The sequence below is a fragment of the Carettochelys insculpta genome, chromosome 9 (assembly GCF_033958435.1).
Source record: "Carettochelys insculpta isolate YL-2023 chromosome 9, ASM3395843v1, whole genome shotgun sequence".
In the NCBI taxonomy this organism is placed as follows: Eukaryota; Metazoa; Chordata; order Testudines; family Carettochelyidae; genus Carettochelys; species Carettochelys insculpta.
The window spans coordinates 18,852,082-18,873,617 of NC_134145.1; the positions used below are offsets into that span (position 1 = coordinate 18,852,082).

The 21,536-nt window shown below is 40.4% G+C and overlaps 2 protein-coding genes across 3 annotated transcripts in view; both read left to right on the forward strand.

The window, feature by feature from the left end:
* Positions 1–20,041, forward strand: part of LEPR (leptin receptor) — a 71,258-nt gene extending 51,217 nt beyond the window's left edge. For both annotated transcript variants that reach the window (XM_075002798.1, XM_075002799.1), the window contains exons 10-19: positions 2,913–3,109; positions 5,763–5,911; positions 6,193–6,352; positions 6,430–6,512; positions 8,707–8,923; positions 10,447–10,629; positions 11,542–11,637; positions 12,622–12,724; positions 13,757–13,832; positions 14,824–20,041. In XM_075002798.1, the coding sequence (XP_074858899.1) occupies positions 2,913–3,109; positions 5,763–5,911; positions 6,193–6,352; positions 6,430–6,512; positions 8,707–8,923; positions 10,447–10,629; positions 11,542–11,637; positions 12,622–12,724; positions 13,757–13,832; positions 14,824–14,841 (1,282 nt within the window). In that variant the 3' untranslated portion in view covers positions 14,842–20,041. The remainder of the gene's footprint in view (positions 1–2,912; positions 3,110–5,762; positions 5,912–6,192; positions 6,353–6,429; positions 6,513–8,706; positions 8,924–10,446; positions 10,630–11,541; positions 11,638–12,621; positions 12,725–13,756; positions 13,833–14,823) is intronic.
* LOC142017905 (leptin receptor-like) lies at positions 17,609–20,758 on the forward strand. The gene is made up of 2 exons (XM_075003248.1): positions 17,609–17,620; positions 19,937–20,758. The coding sequence occupies exons 1-2, from the start codon at positions 17,609–17,611 to the stop codon at positions 20,756–20,758; spliced, it is 834 nt and encodes a 277-aa protein (XP_074859349.1).
* The last annotated feature ends 778 nt before the right edge of the window (positions 20,759–21,536 follow it).

Consider the following 21,536-nt stretch of genomic DNA (forward strand, 5'->3'; position numbering starts at 1 on the left):
AGTTACGTCTCTGGTGTGTAGCTCCAAAAATTCGAGCTCCACAGGCCTGGATGCAAATTCTAGTATCTTAGGGAAAATTTGAAAACATTCCTCTTTTCAGTAGCCACAAACTGTCACCATGAGCATTTGCATCTTTCTCATACCCAGTTCAGAGCCTGTGATTTATCTGTGTATCCAGCAGCCCATTAAGATTTAGTTTAACACCCTCCCACTGGGTTGGTTTTTAAATGGGATTTCATACTGACAGAGCTGCAGCCGTGTGCGTCCAGTTAGGCAGAATAACCCACCATACCCACCAATTTGAGATCCAGATTCTGAGCAGATACAAATCAGCAGATGCTCATTAAGATGGAAGTGAGAAAAAAGAAGAAAGTTAGGAAGGGTGCAGAGGAAGGGGAAATGGAGAAGAAAAGGACTTAATTAAGAAGGGAGGAGGGGTAACAGCACAAGAGGTCTGGATGAGAGAACCAGTGAAGGGAAAATTCTGCATTCCACTTTTTGTGGGTCTTTAAGCCACCATTCAGCATCAGAAAGTTGAATACTGTGAGTTAATGCACTTTATAAATGGCTGTGAAGTGCCATATTTTGATGCTGTGTATTGTCTCAATTGTCCCAGTTAGTGCTTTTGCTCTGTTCCATGTTCTTTGACTGCCCCTACTAGAATAGGAGAAAAACTTGCATCCCTTCCTGCAGTTGAACAGGTCATTGAATCACCTATGAAAGTGTCTGTCTTGGTGTCCAGAAAACAAGACAATTGGCTGTAGGTCTCTAATAGGGCACAAAATCGCAGGATTGTATGGTGAAAAACAATAACTGAGTAAGCACTGACCACCATACTGGCAGAAGTTCTCTTTTTTATTTTTCTTTTCTTTTATATGTTATTAACTGACTGTTAAATTTTTATAAAGTGCTGAATTGATAGCTCTGGAAACAAAGTTCTCCATGTATCCAGAGAGACCTGGCTAGGCTGGTCCATGAGTGTGCCACACTCCTTATAACAGCTCTGAGTGGTGCCGAATCCAACAGCCTGTCTGCTTAGCTATATGAGTCTCTGCTCTCTGCACAGTTTCCCCATTCAGCAGAGAGTCCCTGTCAATGTGTTTTGTCCTGAGAGTTGGGGCCCAATGAAATTCATGGTTCATTTTGATCAATGTTGTGGTCTTAGGGTTTTAAAAGCCGTAAATTTCATGATTTCATTATTTAAATCTGAAATTTCAGAGTGTTGTAACTGTAGGGGTCCTGACCCAAGAAGGAATTGGGGGGGGTTTCATCAGGTTGTGGTAGCAGGGGTTGTGGTACTGCTACCCTTCTGTGCTAGTGCTAGCGGTGGTACTGCCCACAGAGCTGGGCAGATGGGGAGCAGTAGCTGCTGGGTGGGAGCCCAGCTCTGAAGGCAGAGCTGCTACCAACAACAGAGAAGTAAGGGTAGCATGGTATGGTATTGCCCTCCCTTACTTCAAGGCTCCTGCTGACTGGGCACTGCAAATACAGCGGGGCATCTTGTCACCAGCTGCTGCTCTTTGACTGCTTAGCTTTGAAGGCAGTCCAGAATTGAGGGTGGCAATATTATGGCCCACCTAAAATAACCTTGTGACTCCTGCAACTCCCGTTTGAGTCAGGGGCCGAAATTTTAACAAATGATGATCTTCCCTATGACGTGTGCATTGGATATAGATTTCCTGGTGGAAGACCAGATTTCATGGCATGGAAGCATTTTCATTGGCATGAATTTGGTGGGACCCTACTGATAGTCAGTGCCCCATCTGGGATTGGCCCATGCTGAGTCTCTTTTTTATGATCATGACTTCCCACCACAGTTACATTCCCCTGGGCCAATGAAACTGTCATTCACTTGGGCGAGGCTCTTGAGTGCAGGCAACAGAACTTCTATAGTGCTGGAACTGGACAAGGAAGTTCGCTGGAGCCGAGAAAGCTCATGAACCTACTCAGAACTAAATGCATGTGCACTCACACCTACATATTCACAGGAGCTCAGTAGGCACTTAGTATGGTATTTCTCCTGGAGGCTAGGAAGGAAGAGATTGTGGTGTTTCAGTTTTAAATATCTGGGAGGTGGTCAGATTCTGCAGAAACGGGAGGAGTTTAAACCTTTGTAAAGTGTTATAAGTATAAGGACCTAACACTAAGGACCTAACACTAAGCTGCCAGCATTGTGTTCTGGAGAAATTAATTCTGGAGCTCTGAAGGTGATTTCTTATCCCTGGTGCCTTTCAGCCCCCATCCAAATCACATGTACTTTAAGGGAAGAACTCATGTTGATTTTAGTGAGCCTTGGATCAGGCCCGCTCTCTGCTGACACGATCAAAAAAGTCACCAATCAACAAGTGGCAAATGTGTAGGTTATCAAGTGCTGTGAAAATCCTGTCTTCTAGGTTGTCAACTTATTTTGCATAAGCCACAACAACAGCAACAGATAACTGCTTTCAACCAGTGCAACGTGGGCTTAAGAGTCAGAGTGGAGGAGAAAAATCTTCAGTATCTAATTACAATATTGCCTGGATCCACACAGTGCAATATTAATGAAAACAAACATGCCATCAAACACTGAATCAAAAATGATTATAATAGTTCTAATTTTAGAAGCATGGCTGTAGCACCCAGAGAATAAAATATTTGTTTCATGTTTTTAAATGAAAGTGTCATCACTTTTTATGTTTTGATGTTACTCTCAAAAGGATGGTCCTGTAATGTAATTTTGGGGAGGATAGGGAAAATACTCATTTTGTAAAGAAATATTGTTATTATTTTGGCTTAAAACACAGCATGTAAAGGTTTGCAAGCAATATATTTTTAAGCCTCAGCAAGAGAGTAGTTTATTTTTCTTCAGAGTTTTGTTCATAACATAAAAAGCTCTTTGTTGAAAATTAATTGATGTTTTCATCTCTTTTAAGGAGTAGTATCTATTGTTCCGACATTCCAAGTACTCCAAAATCACAGGCAAAAGAATGCCACTTACAGAGGAATCATTATTATGAGTGTACATTTCAGCCTATTTTTCTTTTATCTGGATATACCATGTGGATAGAGGTAAAGCACCAACTAGGAACACTTGAATCTCCACCAACGTGTGTCGTTCCAGCAGACGTGGGTATGTCAAAAGATTTCCGTAATATCTTTTCTGCCCTTAGTGGCCATGGACAGCGAAGTGTATATGCTGTAGGTGGAGTTATGTTTCACAACCTTTTGGACAGATCATATCCTGGAAGGAGCTGTAAGGCCCTGATTGTAAGACCACTGAGGTCAATGAGACCCTTTCAATTGACTTCAGTGGGCTTTGGGTAGGCCTTCACTTCACACCATGTATTTTGAGCAGAAAGTACCAGTATGAGGGTGATTGTCAATTTGTGACCATTACAGAGGCAGCTATAAGAAAGGCTGGATTTAAAAAAAAAAAAAACGTTAGTTTTTGTTGTTGTTGGGTTTTTAAAATTTATGGCATGCAAAATAATCCATTTTCAACTTCTAGTGCCAAGGAAAGAATTCTCTGACCATACCTGGGAAAGAAAAGAAATGGCTCTGACATTAACTTGAATGTCCTCTGCAGCTTTGCCTTCTCCTGTCTGCTTGTTCTTCTCTCCATTGTGTTGTCCCTTCTCCTTTACTGTGTCGTTGATGTTGGTCTTGTTTGCCTGCTATTTTCTAACACAGAACACATAGCTAATTCTAACTTCCCTACGAAACTTATCACAAGTAGATTCTTGTCCTAAATAGCTGTTATCATGTCAGGTAAAATCTTCAAACCTGAGCTGTTGATTAGCTCTGATTGGGGACAACAGCCTTTCATAGTCCTTTCTTTCCTCTAATGTGTGTCAGACAGATTCCAAGCCAGGCCAAAGACAAAATCTGATAGCTCCCCATAGATTAAATAGACTTTCCCGTGGGCTGGGAAACCCTTATTCTATCACCTCCCTTCCCAAGTTATGCGTATTTATAACCATAAGCCAAGTTTCGTAAACCATGGTTTGGTGGCTGGGCGGGGGAACATCACAGTAGGAGCTAATAGATCAAATATCCATTAGCTTCCAGGGAGAGAATAGAATCATAGAACACTAGAACTGGAAAGGACCTCAAGAGGTCATCAAGTCCAGTTCTCTGCCTTCTTGGCAGGATCAAGCACACTGTAGACCATCCCTGTTAGGTGTCTATCTAACCTGCTGTTAAAAATCTCCAGCGATGCAGATTCCACAACCTCCTTAGGTATTTTATTCCAGTGTTTAGTCATCCTGACAGTTGCACATATTGGATATTGAGCAGTGCTGGCAAATGAAGGTTTTCAGAGGTTCTTGGCCTAAAGAGTTTTTTACAAGTCTAAACAAAAAGCAGTCAAGTAGCACTTTAAAGACTAGCAAAATAGTTTATTAGGTGAGCTTTCGTGGAACAGACCCACTTCTTCAGACCATAGCCGTACCAGAACAGTCTCTGTTACTATTAGAAGTCTGAGTTACACGTTCGTCATTCTAAACAATGGAAACAACAGAGAGCTTTTGACCTACAAAGCAAAGCAAGAAGTGGGACTTTCCAATGAAAGCTCATTCCCTGCTACAGGGGTGGCCATGGATAGAGTGCAAAGAGCCAGGTATTATATATTTATGCCTCAATGCCTTTTCCCTCCGCCACAGAGCCAGGTACTCCCAGAACCCCACTCAAACGTGATGTCAGTGACTCACCAGAGCCACTGCTGCCATGCACTTCTCTCACCAGGTGCTGGGGCATGTGAACATACTGGCGGATGGCAGTCCTTGTGGTGTGTCTCCAAGCAGGAGGCACATTTAATTGCTCAAAGAGCTGTGAGTTGGCCACCCCTGCCATAATAAATAAAATTGTTAGTCTTTAAGGTGCTACAGGACTGCTTGCTTTGTTTTGCGAAGATGCAGACTAACATGGCTACCTCTCAGACTTTTGACTGTTTTAGTTCTTCTTACCCTGTTTCTTCATCTTCTTTTTTTGCTTTTTGACAGGGTTGCTCAAAGAATTTTGAACAAAACATTCTCTTGTTGCAAAATGGAGCTTTATCAAAATTTTCTACGTGAAAAGAGTAGTTTTGGAGAAATTTTCCATCTAGAAAATTAAAACATTTAATTTCAGGTTAACTCGATATTAGTTTCTGCTTTTGCCTGTGGCACTGCAACGTAACATGGGAGGTGTAATTCCGAGTTACTCATGCCCCCATATTCTCCTTTGGCCCCAGGCTGCCTCCCCCAACTTCATGTTCTGTGATGCAGCACTACAAACTCCCTATGGTAGTTTCCAGGAGGCAGAATGACAGCTGAAATGGGTGCAGAATCAGTGTTGTCTTTTCCCAATGTGAGACAATGATGAACAAAATGAAATGTTTTGAGATTTCTGAATTGACATTTTTCTGAATTTTTTTTTTTTTTTAAATTCTGTGAAAAGTTTTTGTGTTTCAGTTTTTTGTCCTGATTTGGGGCAATATCTCATGGGACAGAAATTCACCTTGTCAGTCAGCTCTACTTTTCAGTTACCTGCAGTGACCTAATAAACAAACCTATAGTGGCATGTTACACTTTACACCGAGAAAATTTTGATTTGAGAGAAGACAGAGAAAATCAGGAGAAACCACTGATGTTTGCAGGGAGGAATTTGCATTACTGCAGCTAAGATCGCTACATGGTTGCATGCAAAGGGGAATAATAGAATGTTAAGTACCATTCGTTTCAATTTAAAATGTTGCAGAAATTATGCAGAAATTTTTCAGTCACTTTTTCTTTTCAATTTTCTAGTGAAGCCATTTCCTCCCTCTAACGTTCAGGCAGAAATCACCAAGAATATTGGGCTGCTGAATGTGAGCTGGACAAACCCAGCACTTCCAAACAGCGATCTTAAGTTTCAGATTCGGTACTCCGTAAACAGGGAAGAAATATTATGGGAGGTACTGTTCTACTTAGTTTGTGTTAATGTTTTCATCCTTGCCATATTTATACGTGTGAAGTCCATGTCAGTCATTTAATGTATGTTGAATTCATTCTATATGGTAAATCATTTTAATTTGCATTATAATTTATTTTTCTGTGGCAAAATTATATTTGTGATCCGTCTCTTTCATTGGGTTCAGTGGCAAGTGAATTTGCCAGTTTATTGTTAAGATTTGAATAAAACGCCTAGAAAACTGTGTGGCATTCCTAATCTAAACATTTTTCATTCTATTTGCAGATATCTGATGTGTCAAATGTGCTAACAAGATCAGCTATGATAAAGGTGCGGGACCTTTGTGTTGTATATGTTGTTCAGGTGCGCTGTAGTGGTCTAGATGGATTAGGTTACTGGAGTGACTGGAGTAAACCAACGTATACTGTTGTAAAGGATATCAAAGGTGCGTGTAGTTTATAAATACTATGAAGATCATAGTTTTATGCAGTTCTTCATCTTAAAATGGATATGATTTTGCAGCTCCCCTGAGAGGGCCTGAATTTTGGAGAACTGTTAATGAAGACCCCACAAGGAAGCAGAACAATGTTACTTTATTTTGGAAGGTATGAAGAATTGTATTTCAGCTCCTGTCTCTCACTCGCTGTTTCTTACTCATGATATGGATGATGTCACAGTTTGATGTCTTTGTGGGATGCATGATTCAAAAGTGTTGATAGAGTTATTGGAGGTGGGCAAAGGCAAACATGTACTGTTCTTAAAGGCAGACTCAAGTATTCATTATTCATGGTTCCTTTATAGAGAGTACAGTTAGGGGGCAGCTTTATTAATTTTACCACCTCTCACACAGCAGAGCTGTCAGTAGAGATGATGACAGTACTGCAGTGTAATGAGAATATAGTTCTTATCTCTCTTACTGCCAACTTTTTTTTTTCCTCTTCTTCAGCCTTCTCTCTCTCCTCCTATTCTTTTTCGGTGAAATCTTTCCTGCCACTAGCTGACAGAGCTCAAGCTATTTTTTTTCACTACTCACCAACAAGACGAAGTAGCCTATTAATAGGACAGACTCCTTTCGTCTAACATATGGTTGCTCTGAATGGCCACAAGATCACGTCAAGTCACTCCGTCAGCCAGCAGTTTTCATTCAGCAGCAGGGCAGGATTCCAAACCTTCAGGTCAACACAACAGTAGCCAGTGTCACAGCTAACTTAGGTTGTCTCACCAGAGGCCCGCCTTAGGGTATAGTCAGTTTCTATCCGCCTAAGATCAGTTACATGGTCCTGTCAGTAGCCTGGGGTTTATGGGGTGCATGCTGCTCATATTTCTTCCTCATCCACGCACAGTATGTATACACATGCTTCCTGCCTCTCAAAACACGCAAGCAAGTCCTTTTGCTCTGCTGAAAAATACCGGCATGGCCAATTCTTCGTCCTGTCTTCTCAGCACTACCCAGGATGGGGATGACAGCATTATTTCCAGAGTGTAAATCACTCGCCCTCCTTCCTGTCAGGACAGGTCTTGCCACCTAGGCTGCAGTGATTCAGCAGCAGTTTGGAGGAATCAAAGCCCCAATATCATATATATAAATGAAATCATGATAGCTCGAGACTTGACCAGGTAATACGCGATAAAATATAATGGCAAAGATGTACCATTTGTGTGGTTTTTAAAACTTTTCTTTTTAACATTGCCCTAGAGTCTGATTCCAAAATCCACCTAAAACAAAGTTTCAGCTGATAGCCTGCAGTGGTGAGGAAGGGAGTCCCCCATCCCTTTTCCCCCATGTGTTTTCAGGTGTGGTGTTTTTGGTCGTCTTCTTACGAAGCATTTAGATGGCCACAGCTGCAGATGGGGCCCTAAGCATGGTGCTCTGAGCTGACATTGAGAATTGTCTTGTTCAAGGGCTTGGCTGGCTGGTCCTTTCTCACATGCTCAGCACCTAAGTGATCACGATGTGTGGCATCAGGAAGGAATTTCCCCTGGATCAGATTGAGCATTTTCACCTTCCTCTGCAGTTTGTGGGATTATCTGGGCATACCTCACTTCATCTTTTCCCAGCCATTGCAGGACCCTCAGGCATTGGTGTGTCTCAGCCCTTCCTATTTTTTCCTTTAGCACATAATCTAGGCTCCTTTTGGGCTCATTTTGGTTGTGAGTAATATGGAGTTCTGTGGTGTTGGTGGCATGTGATTTAGTGGGCCCTTCAGACCTTATACTGTGTGACTAAGTCTTTAAAAACAATGGATGCGAGTTATTTTGAAAAAAAACTAGTTTCCTTTTGCAAAATTTTGTTCCAGCAACTATAAACTAGCCCCTGTACAATTGCTAGGACTCTGCATAAAAACTGTATAATTGCCCATGCAAGCGATTAGTTAGTTAAGTGACTATCCTTATTTGCTCAGGTAGTCATGGTAACTCTGCCTGCAGCTTTGCATGCATGATTGCCTATGGTTCCAAGCTTCCTTTACTGAAAATATGTCCACAAATTAGGATCAGGGCAATTCCTTCTGGTGCTGCGTCCTTTAGAAATAATCAGATAAGACAATACGGTTTTTAGAGCAAACTGAAGATTTGCATTTCCTCTATCACATTTGTCTTAGGAGGTACAGGAAGTAGAGATGTCAGGCATCAGTGATTATGGAAACACTTCAGCCAGTTTAAATGGATGGCAATATTTTAGATGTAAGGAAAGTAGTCTCATCATTAAGGTTCTGATATCTGAGAACTAGAAGATTGTCCTCTACTGCTCAGAGAAAATCAAACTCTAGCAAGCTAAAATACTCTGATGTTTCCTTGTAGCCACTGATGAAGAATTACTCATTATGCAGCGTGTGCAGATACATTGTAAAGCATGACACTTCGGAAAACACGAGCTGGACCGAATCTGTCACCACTGGCACTACCTATACTTTTCCATGGACTGAGCATGCACACACTCTTACAGTTCTAGCTGTTAACTCAATTGGACCTTCTTCAGTGAATTTTAATTTAACTCTATCACAGCAAATGAGCACAGGTAAGAATAACAGGTTAGTAATAACAGGGATACATTCAAAAGATCAGGATTAGCCTATTACGCTATGATTCTGTTTTTCCACTCCATTCAAGAGCATTTTACCTATGGAGATAATGACCCAATAAATGTTTTAGTCTCTAAGGTTCCATGGGACTGCTTGTTGTTTGTGAAGCTGCAGACTCACATGGTGACCGCCTGAGGCTGTTTACTCTATATTTTGACAGTTTTAAGAAAGAAAGCTTTATTAACAAGCAAAATGTACATCTTATTATGACATTCTCTGCTATCATATGAACAAAGAACCTGAAGCACCATGCTTGTAGCAGAAATGAAATTCCACAATATTTTGTTTCAGCTACACAAAAACATTCCCACTTGCAGGGGTGTTTGGGTGGTTCCAAAATGAAATATACATCCCTACCTGCTTCACTGGGGTGATGGGGGGACTTGGATCCCTTAGCAGCCCAGCCTGCTGAGGAACCAGGCAGCTCAAGGAGCCAGCCACACATAGCAAGCAGCCTGCTGTGTGAACTGTGGGGGGGACCAGGGAACTGGCTAGCAAAACAGCCTGCCTAGTGGAATGCAGGAGAGGTGGAAATCCCAGGAAATTGAGGCCCTTGGCATGCCCCAGCTTTCTGAAAATCCTCTTCAGAGGAGCAAGTGAGAACCAAGGAGTCAGGTGGCTTTGCATAAGTATACCCCAGAATGGCTGCAGCTAGCAGCAGGAGCTCAGCTGGAAACTGGCCACCTGGGTTCTCATCTACTTGTCATAGAGGAGTGTAATGACACATGGACAATAGATTTATGCACTGTGTTGCTAACTGCATTTTGGTGGGTTTTAGTTATTTTAGTATGTACCAACAAAACAGTGGAGGTTTGAAAGATGTAGGTCTGAACCAGGACTGTTGCTCAAAACAGGAATTGCTTAAAGAGAGATTGATATGTGAAATGTGGTGGGAACCTCACAGAGTCACAAATAGAAGGGTGTCATGAAGACAGCCTACTCATTACTGAGTGACAGCCAAGAGAAAAGGAAAAGAGAGATGGGAACACAACCCACAGATTTAGTTCATTAATAGCTGGGGACAGATACTTAAGGCTTGTTTACACACTGGGCTAATGTGCTTTGCAGTGGTGTGATTTCTCAAGTGCATTAACAATTTGGACATTAATTGGTCCATATAGACCCTGCCAGTGTGCTTTACTGTAGTGTTGTTTCAAACAGTACTCCATTGAAACACATTAGGGACTCTTAAGTGTTCATCAGCAGAATCTGCATGGACCAATTAATGTGCAACATGTTGGTGTAGTGCATTACCCCACCATGAAGACAAGACCTTTGATGGTGTAAAACAATGCCGCTTTCATTGTCTTAAGTAGAGACACAAAAATAAACAATGAAGAACCTAAATGGTTATAGTCTTTCTTGTCTCTATGTGGCATCTGAGCGGCAGCATGTAAAATCCAACTCTGATTTGATACAGCTGATCTCATTTTAATCATGCTTTTTTCTGTTTTAACAGTGAATATTGTGCAGTCTCTTAGTGCTTATCCAGTAAACAGCAGTTGTGTAATTCTGACCTGGACACTTTCACCTCAAATGTATGTTATAGCATCATTTGTTATTGAATGGAAAAACCTTAATGAGGAAGAAGAAATGAAATGGATTCGAGTTTCTCCAAATATCACCAAATACTATATTTATGGTGAGTCTGCACTTGAAAATAAACACACATGATATTTTTAATCCTGTGTTGTAGTGTGATGAAAAGTAGCACTTTCTGGGTACAAGAATCTACCATCCCTGAAGTACCCTTCTCTTACTTCTTTTAATGAAAGAATAGTTTGTTAAGAATTGTTCTTGCTGTACTGGATCTTACTTGTCAGTCGAAGAACAACTATACAGTTTGATGACTTGGACTGACACAGGCTTACTGACTGCCCCATGTTGCTGTTGAAAATCCAGGCCCTGATCACATGGGGATTGCTCTGCAAGGCCATATGTGCCTTAGTTGCTGCATACCAGGCAACTACAGACTACTTGGCTCAAATCTGCAGAAATGTTCACATAGTTCGTTCACTCTGGGCCTAACCCTCCTTACATTTGCACCTGCTTTTTGCTGATATTATGTCATTGATCTGAATGGAGTTGTGCCTGATTTAGACCCATTTAAGGAGCATCATTATCATAGTGGACTTGGAAAGAAGTATGATTCATCTTTGTTACATCCTGTAAATGTGTGGGTTTGTATGTGGTTAGTGACGAAGTGATAAAGAGGGAAGCTCAGTTATGTGCATTACAGTATCACCAATATATGCTCAATGTGTGAAAAATATAAATACTCATATTTATATATACTATTTATCCAGTTTTTATGATATATGCTCTGTGGCGTGAATATTTATAATCTCATCAAAAGATAATAATTCCATATGGAAAAAATGTTGATGTATCTAAGATAGATTGTTAGTTCTACTTTTAAATCCCAGAAATAAAAGGCTTAAACTAGAGAAACTTGAGCCTCTGGTGCATAAGATCAAAGCCTCTCTAGATGCTAGTATTATACAGTCATAGTAAACTAGAAATTAAACTTAAAAGCTTGATTTCTTCCTTCCAGATTATTTCATTCTTATTGAGACATACCAGTTTAGCCTGTACCCAATATTTGCTGAAGGAGTAGGCAATCCCAAAACAACGAATGGATTCATCAAAGGTGACCAATATGATCTGTTGTTGTTAATCAGAAGGTGATTAGTAAAAGTTCCCTTTGAATATAACATGGACTCTTGCTCATGGTTTTTATGAGAAACATCAAGAGAGCAGTGTTGAAAACATGATAACTGAAGCATGACTGACCCTACTCTAGATCATCAGTTGGTATAAATTGGCATATTTTAGTTGAAATGAGTAGAGTATCTGCATCAACTTCTCCTGGCACTGATTCTGCATTTATTAATACAGTGCATTTCAAGATTTGGCCCACATTTTCAAACAGGCCAATGTTCTGCACATGAGAGGCACATGTTGGGACACTCCCAAGGAGTTTCTGAGGTCCTATATTCCCATGTTTCTTCAGGCTCTGTATATGGGCTACTTCCTTTGTTTTTCTTGTCTCAGTATTGATCCTGAGTAACTGGGAAGCAAGGGACAATCCCACAGAGACATGGGGTCACTATGACTGGGTCTACACTTCCCCCTAACTTTGAAGGGGCTATGTTAATCAGGGTGATGCGAGATTACTAATGAAGTGCTGTGGTGAATATGCAGCACTTCATTAGGCTAATTTTCCCCTGCAGCAGGTTCGAAGCATCAAACTTCGAAGTGCCGACATGCATGTACTTCAAAGTGCCTTTACTCCCCAGAATTTTGCCTGGGGCTACATGCATGCCGGCACTTCGAAGTTTGATGCTTTGAAGTTGCCTCGGGGGAGAGTTAGCCTAATGAAGTGCTGCATAAGCCCTGAGTTTTTAGAGTAATTTTACCTCCTGTGTATTTATATGCAAGTCAGGGGTTTCTGGTGTGATCCAGTACAATTTACTGAAGGGTTTTGCTTTTTTTGTGCGGGTACTTGCCAGTACTGAGTAATTTGTTTCTGGTATGCATGCATACTGATCATTATCTAAATTGTTCTGTTTACAAATATTTTAATTGCAATAAAGTTAGGACTGAATCTGATGCAATTTTATTTCATTTTCAGCTAAGAATGAAAAAGAGAATGATGCAGGCCTCTATGTGATTCTTCCAATAGTTATTTCGTCCTCTGTTTTCTTGGTTGGAGCTTTGCTGATCTCACACCAAAGGCATGCTGTTTATTTTTATAAACAATTCCCTCAATGTGCTTATCAGAAGATACTGCAGCTGAAAAAGTGTGTGCCTATAGAAATATTCATACCTAGTTAACTTTTGGTACCATTTATGTATTTGAGCTTTACATTATCCAAAAGGTAGCGCAGTGTTATGCAGTGGTTTTCAAATGTATTTGATTGTACCCCCTTTGGTGTCCGTAATAGTTTATTACCCCACCATACCATGGAAGTACATACACTGTTAAAATAATCAACATGTAGCTCTCTCTAAATGTTGAAAATAATGAAGAATTTGTTCAAACGGAGCCATTTAAGTACATAGTAATGTAAATTTTAAATGAGATATAGCATCACGCTTTCCTAGTGGGATGGGTGCGTCTGAAGCAGAGCAATTCCATGAATTGCACGGTTGTGCCAATAAATCCATTGTAATAACAGTATAAACAAAACTGCCGTTGTGGTTGATGCTTACAATTAAATGTGCACACTGCTTCAGAGCAAGCTTTCCAGAAGTCTGTCAAGTGCATGACGCCATCTAGAGTCCAATGCACAGCACCATCTACAGACTGGTATGTCTGGAGGAATCAACTTTTGCTAGTTATTCATTTCTGTGCAGGAGTGCTGGAACAATTTTCATAACGGGGGTGCGGGGAGATATTGAACCAAATTGTAAACTCTGTCTATAATGGAAACCACTTAAAGCTGGGGTTGCTGCAGCACCCTTGCACCTTAGTTCCAGCACCTATGTTGCTGTGGGTAAGATGCCCCCTCTACATTTCTCATTCCCCCCCGCCCCCAAATTCAACCCCCAGTTTGAGAGCCTCTGTTCTAGTGGCTTGAACGTAGTACTGGGAACTAGGAATTTCAGTGCCTACTTTCAGTAACTTTGAAAATCAGGCTATTGGTCTGTCTCTGCTTATATCGTCATGCTCCCGTGATAGCGAGCAATTCTATATTTCTATCTGGGGCACTCTCAAATTCCGTGTGTGTAGTCAGCACTAATCAGTACTTTGTCTAACATTTCAGAATGAAGAAACTGTTCTGGGAGGATGTTCCAAACCCCAAGAACTGTTCCTGGGCGCAAGGAGTTAATTTTCAGAAGGTATGGGTTTCCATAGTGATGCCTTTTTAAATGTGGGTTTATGTGTCTCGCACACTGATATTGAGTTTAAGTGTTAAGATGTTGAGATTTATCCAAATAATCCACCACAAAATTTTAAAGCTACAGAGAGCAACAAAATGCAGGACTTCGCTTCAGCTGCGGAAAGCTGATGGTTGGCTGTGGGCTGATTAAGAGCAGAACAAGACCTGTTCTGAAATTGATGGGCAAGCTCAGGGTATGTTTATGGTGCATTGTAAACCTGGGTCTATGAACATAGTGTTCCCAAGCCTGCTCTTGAGCATCCACACTGGTTTGTAAACTTGGGCTTAGAGTTGGCGGGCCTGGGTCTCTCAGTGATGTTAATACATTTTCACTGCCCGATGCAGACTTTGTGACTCTGATCTGTGGCATGTGTTACATCAATGTTGCAAACATATAGGGCAAGATTTGGGCTTGGACCCACTCATCCAGCAGGGACCCAGTACCCCAGTCCTGTATGTTTGCTGATCTGAGTCTGACTGATTTTTGTGTGGATGGAAAGAGGGCTGGAACTCAAAAGTTGAGTCTAAGTCCAGGGTTAGCTTGCAATAGAGACATAGCCTTAGAACTGGATCCTACTACCAGGTGATTTTCAGTTGTATGGCAGCCATTGAAGTCAGGGGTGGGGAGGGCACATGTGGATACCCAGGGCCAAATTCCTTGCTGATAAAACCTGGCTCAGCTACAGTTGAACTGTAACAATTTGCAGGCTTAAATGGACTTGCGCCAGTTCAAACCAGCTAAGAATTTGTCTCTCAGTTCCAGAATTTGACACGTCAACTGTGTAATCAATTTGAGACAGTAACTTAAACATTTAGGATTATTATTTCAAACATAAAATGTGTCTAATGGCCCACAACTGTTTTGGGTTTTTTGTTTTTTTTTAGATATTTAATTTTCATTCCCAGTGAAGTTTTCTTTTCTCATCTTTTATTTTATTTCATTTAAACAGAGAATGGACATTCTTTGAAGTCTAATCATGGTCACTTCCTGCTGAACCATTGTGCCAGCTCCCAGACTACATATACAGAATTGTTAGAAGATTTTTCTGTTTACATTCAGAAGACAGGAAGCACAGATACAATACATGCTGATTGATTTAAAGATAGTCCTGGAAATAGTTTTGTTCAAAAATTTAAGATGTCCTTGAAAAATCAGGGACAATGGCCTTATTGCAGCCTAGAGCAGGGTTTGCTACACAAGTAGGCAAAAATTTGCTTTAAATCACATTTTTAACCTTGGTTTATTGACCTGTTTGTTAAGGCTCTGATTTGAAAAGGGCTGAAGGTTTTCATCTCCTAGACTTCTGTAAGACTGAGAGTTCCCAAGCCCAGCACCTATGAGGATGGAGCCAGAAAGTGATCTGAAATTCAGCTAGTTAAGTGCAAGACTTGCTCAATTATCAACTTAAAGGTTTTTTTTTTTAACAGAGTTATTGGTTGTTTAGCCCAAGAGCTAGACTGATTCTGGTGCTGAACAGCTGTGGGAGTTTCCACTGACTTCAGGCATGATGAGGAGGCCAAACCCCGCCTTTGGATGTTCACAGTGCTCCCATTAAGGTTAATGGGAGTGAATCCCATGCCTCTGAGTGTAGAATTTAGTCCACAGAATTTGCAGAAATAATTCTGAGTATGCATTCAACATTTTCTCCAAAAAGGACCCATTCTCCATGTTGTTGACAGGGACTTCACTGTCATTTAAACACATAGCAACTCCCACAACCACACTAATAATAGCATCTAACATTAGATATCGCTCTCTCTCTCTCTCTCTTTGTTTGTGCATATATAAACTATATATCTATATTTAAATATTAATCTGTTATCCCTAGTATGGCAACTTCTGCTTAGTGTAATCTCCACTGAGCATCATTTCCTTTTTGTAACTAGCCTATTACTTATTACACGAGCTCCTTTTCCTTTTTGTTTAAAGTGGTACTCTATTTTTAGAATGCAAAGAATATCATTTAGTATTAAGCAAAGTTCAGTGAAATACATAATACGGGGCTTAGTCCAGGGCTGAAATCAGTGAGACTCTTTCCATTAGCTCCATGGACCAGCACCACAGTGCTAGTTTAGTGACAACAATGGAGAACATACATTTGAAATATTTAAAGCATCAAATATGGCTGGAGATTATTGAACAAAGATTTGCATGTTGCTGGAGGAGGTCTACAAGTATGAGTTGCATAGAGAATTTTTTTGTTTACTTAGCTATATATAGAAATGGAAACTTACCTTTACCACTTACTTAGCCTTAACACCACTGCCCCCCAGCCCCCAGTAATTTTCATGCTAGATCAGGGACTGTGGGCCTGATTTTTCTCATGCTGGTGTACGTTGGCAGTAAATCCACTGAAATCTTTGAAATTAGACCAATCAACAAACTGACAAAGGAGAGTAAAGGATTTCTACTTCCATGACATTATTCTGTAGTCTTATGTCCTGGTGTGTTCCGAGCTAAGAAGAGAAGTTATGAGTGAAGATAGAAAGTGCATGTGCTGAATGGGAAATGGAAGAGTTGCATGACCTTTGACAGCTTGTTGTACCAGAATTCAGTTTACAGAGTTAATGCATGTTTCTTTTAAACACTTTTATTAATCATAGTGAAAAAAGGGTCACATTGATTGTGTCCACAATACAGTAAAGGACTGATGGCATGGCTTCAGCTGGCTTGGATAAGTTGACTTGAGCTGACAGGGCTTGGTCTGTGTGCTAAAAATTGCAGGATAGTCATTTGGGCATAGGCTGGAGCCCAGACTCTGCAATCTCACAACACAGGGAGGGGTCTCAGAGCCCAGGATCCAGCCTGACTCAGCCTGTCCACAAGGCAGCTTTTAGCTCTGAGATAATGTTATTTTATTACCATGTAGAGTACCCATACTGCCCTCATATGAGCACTGTAGTGCACCTCTGATTCCATGTGCACCCAAAGCCAGAGTCTCTACTCCTTTGTAATCAGAAGGGATTTATGTAGCTAGGGCCCTCATTTGTGTAAATGAAATTTTCAGTGGAAAAACAAAGTGCAGAACTTGTACTTTAATTCTCATTAGCTTTGAGGCCTGTTGCCTGGGTAAAACTCCCACATTTTGGCATGAGGAAGTTCTCAAATTCTTCTTGCTGAAGCCACATGTAAATTTTATTTTCCTTTGATAGGTCTGTCAGAAGTCTACCAGATTCAATAATTGGTTACTAATGCATGTATTTAATGTAGTATGTTCTGTGATTGAGGCTCCAAGGCTGTATTTATGGAGTATTAGTTTAACAAACTATTTTTATGCATTAAGGTGATGCAGCACAGGGTGGGTAAATGCTGTATCTGTACAGAAATCTTGCAAAAATATATGCACACACACACTTAGTGTTAAGATTGAGTGATCCTTGAGTACTCTCGTAGCGGTTCAGACTCTCTAATCTGGCACCCCCCGGGACCTCACCGGTGTTGGATGAGAGAATTTGCTGGACCGAAGGAGATCAGTGTTGTCTAGCAGCATTACCAACACTTCCACTGCTTATTGGGCTCTTAGAAGACATTTAGGGGTAAATTACAGCTAAATAACAGTACTGAGAGCCATGACTGGTGGCTGGACCAGGGGAAACTTGGCCACACCCATTATAAGTGGACATCCAGCTAACAAAAACCATGCTGGATTACAGATGTTGCCGGATGAGAGAGTTCCAGGTTAGAGAGGTTCAACCCGTTCTTAAGGATAAGGATATGAATAAGTATTTGCAGGAATGGGTCATAGGGTCAGTGATAAACAGTTCTATCATGCGTCCAAGTATTTATTTATAATGTGATGGATTTTTCTTTTGGCTCTGGCGATTGTTCTAGAACTGGCACAAGAAAAACTGTATTTTGCAAATTTAACCCTGCCCCCCACCCCTTGAGATTATTAATTCCATGAGGCTTTAACCCCCCCAGCTCTTGAGTTTATTAATCCCGCAAGGTAATTAATCACATGAGCAGTCAATATCTGAGCGCTGCTGTACATCCATCCCTTTACTTACTCAAAGCTCCAAATGATTTCCAAGGAAAATATGGCTGAGTAATGACTCTGGCAGTCCTGGGAAAGATTTATGCTCATGTTTAACATTACGTAGCGGGAGTAGTCCCAGTGACCTCGGTGGGATTATTCACAGTGTGTAAAATTAAGCAGGAGTGAAGGTTTGTGAGAGGAGCATATTTTAGACTCTCTCTGAATATAGACTCTGCTATAGTCTGGCAAATGAATGTGAATGAAATTTTAGTCTGTCACCTCAGATCATGAATACTCTCTTCTGGTTTTATAGAATTATGCTGACCGCTGTAAAATATTTTTGCAAAAATTATATGGCACAGATTGAGAACCTGCTTTGCAGTGATATTTACCCATATCACTCTGTCATTATTTAAATCATATTACAGTATTACATCTTTCTCAGGAGAGTGTATATTCATTGTATTTGTATATTCGTCCAACATATTTTACTTAGTGGCATGTTTTGATTAATCAGAAAGTGATCTTTACTAATTGAAATACTATCTTAAAAATGGTATTTGATATTAGATAACAAATGTTGGGCAGTATCTTGATGTGATTCTGTAGAACCCATATTCATAATTATGCTTGTGCTTCAGGGCATAAGTCAACCTCTAGTTTTTGGTGGTCAGGAAGATACGTGCCTGCCAACAGGTTCACAGCGGCCAGCTGTGGGGTTTCTGCTCTGAAGCGTCTTCTACTGGCTACAGTTGATGAGAGAATACTGGACTAAATGGACCATTGGTCTGATTCATTACAATAGTTCCTATATGCCTATCTTCATTCATAGCTGATCTGCCGTAGGGATGGATAAATTTCCGCACAGGCCATTCAATTTGAACTGAAGACTTTGCTTTGTATGTGCATTGTACCAAATGCCTGTAGCTCATTTCAGAAATTAGTTTGATGTTTTTAAATGTCATTTTCACAGTATTTTTGAAGACCATGGGAGTTCTGAGCATGCAAGCAGCACAAAAGCGATCCCAACTTTGCATTTAGGCTCCAACTCAGCAAGGTATTGAAGCACATTTTGACGTTTAACTATGTGAGTAGTTTAAAAAGAGCATGCTTAAATACCTTGCCAGTCAGGGCTTTAAATGCTATGGTGATTGCTGTTCTAGGTTAAACAACACCCACCAGCTTAAGATAGATAAAATTGTACTAAACCTTCTCATAATGTACACCAGTATAAGCATTATGACATATTTTTTTACTTTGGAAGGTTTCTTGCTGTGATATAATATTGGTACAGTTTGTTAACATAAACACAATCTTTTGTTTTTAAGCAATTGTTTTTTATTTGTCTTAATTAAACTCATCAGTGGGTATACACTTTAAAGTGAACTCTTCTTAGTAGTAAATAGGAAAGCCAGTTTCCTATTACTGTTTCCTATTACTGTTTGTACTGTGATATATTTTAAGTGTATTTATATTTTGCATCCTTTTTGATATAGAAGTGATGCCTTTCCCTAAAAGTGTGTGTGTGCATGCACACGCATGTATAAATTTCAAATATGTAGCCCTAGCAGGTGAAGTCTAAAAAAATTGGATGGCAGAATTTGTCTCTAGATAGTATAATTGTGACGGGAGGGATCCTTTCAAATTTTGTAAAATATTTTGATTAATTTCTAACATGCCAGATTGTTCACGAATATGAAATAAAATACCAAAAAATCCTGCAGCATATATAAGGCTTTATCCTGCAAAGCACTAAAGTATTATCTTAGCTTTAAACACATGAGTAGCCTCATTGACATTAATGGACTTTGCTGAATTAAGCCAGAATGCTCAGCATCTTCCAGGACCAACCTTTCTTTTCACACACAAGACACAGACAAGTGCTTGATTTCTCTATCCTCCATTCCCCACTTTGATCTCCTGCCACATTGCTGACTGAAGTTTTCTTTGGTTTTTCACCTATGTACTTTTTATACTAAAATGTACCATATTACTTTTCATTTGTGGCTCTTTAAGTACAGTAACTTCATATTGAAATAAAGCTATTAAATTATAGTTGAGCATTAAAATATGTCTTTTCTTCTAGCCTGAAACTTTTGAGCATCTTTTTATCAAGCATCCTGAAGCAATATCATTTGGGCCTCTTCTTCTGGAGCCAGAAATACTTTTGGAAGACATCAGTGTTGCTAAAGCATTACAAAGTGAAGACAAGCAAGATTTATTAACAGTTGATTCAGTGTTCACAAAGATTCAAGACTGTGAGCATGACTCGTCTTGTTCTAGCAGCCATTTCAGTAACAGCCTTTCTGAGAGTTCCCATGATGACAGAGTCAGAGAAAGAATTACAAGACAGTCCAGTATTAAGTATGCTACAATTATCAGTCACTACAAATCAAGTGGGCTTTCTGAACAGCAAAAGAATCTAAGTGGTTCATTTAATGGATGCTTCCTAGGTGAAGATTCCTTCATTACAGATCCTTTCTCTAGATCTTGGGAGGTGGGAAAACATGAATTTCTAATATTACCTGATCAGCATCTGAGCCAACTTGGCAAAACTCTGTCCCTTTCTGTTGTTTCTTCTGAGGGCTTTTCGGAACCTTCAGACCACAATGACCCCTCCAGTGATGGAGACAGTCCTGAGAGGAGCCTTTTTTACTTAGGGCTAACATCAGTTCAGAAAGACGAAAATGATGTCTTTTTAACGGAAAATTCTAGAATGATGTGCCATCATCACACAGGTGACTTATTCAAAGGCATGGGGTTTCTTCAGGATACTTCTTCTGATTTAAATCCCTTTATCAAACATACCCTTACATACGATAGCCCTGTTAAAACTTTCGTACCATACATGCCACAGTTTCAGGCAACTACTATTAAACTGCAAGAGACAACAGAGACCAAAATTTAAGCCATAACAGCACAGTCAGTATTTCTACCTGATTGCTGTTGTGAATATAGTTTCGAAGGGTCAGTATCTCCCACCCCCTTCCCCTGGACATCTCCCTCAGGAAACTCTCGTGAGTAGTGGACATGCAGTGCCCACAACTTGAAGTTAGATGCCTGTTCCAACATTTAAGTGACCTAAATCAGCACTTTGGGCACACTGAATTCCATGTGTCGACCTCAGATCAGGGCTTTCATTTCATTGGTTCAAGTTAGCATTTGGTACTTAATTGACTATTTGTGGTGACTGCTCTATATGCATCTCTGACCATGCCCTGTTACAAACACTCACAGGAGAAAACTGGTCTTGAAAGGTCCAATGACAAGGACTCCAAAGGTGGTGGTTTATTTAAATATACTTTTTGTTAGGCCAAATCCCAGTGTCAGGCTCATCCTGGGGCCAAGCCCTTTGCACCTTTATAGGTATCCTGGACAACAGGTGATTACATCTAATGTGCATGGCTACCCAACCCCTCCTCTGCTGGGAGAAGGGAGTCCCTTGTCACTGGGAAACAGGAGAGAGTCATTGAAGAGGCAGTGTTTGTCCAAAACTGCAGACCACAGTCCCAGCATCCAGTTCCAAAGGGTCCATCTGGCAATGGAATCACAGTTCTAAGCAGAGGTAAAAATGAAGGCAAAGGCCAAACACTTCTAAAACAGCTCATTGATTCAACGGTGTTTTCCCTTCATCAGCTTCTACATGCTGCAGCGGCAGAATTCAGGTTTATTGCTGAGCTAAGGCT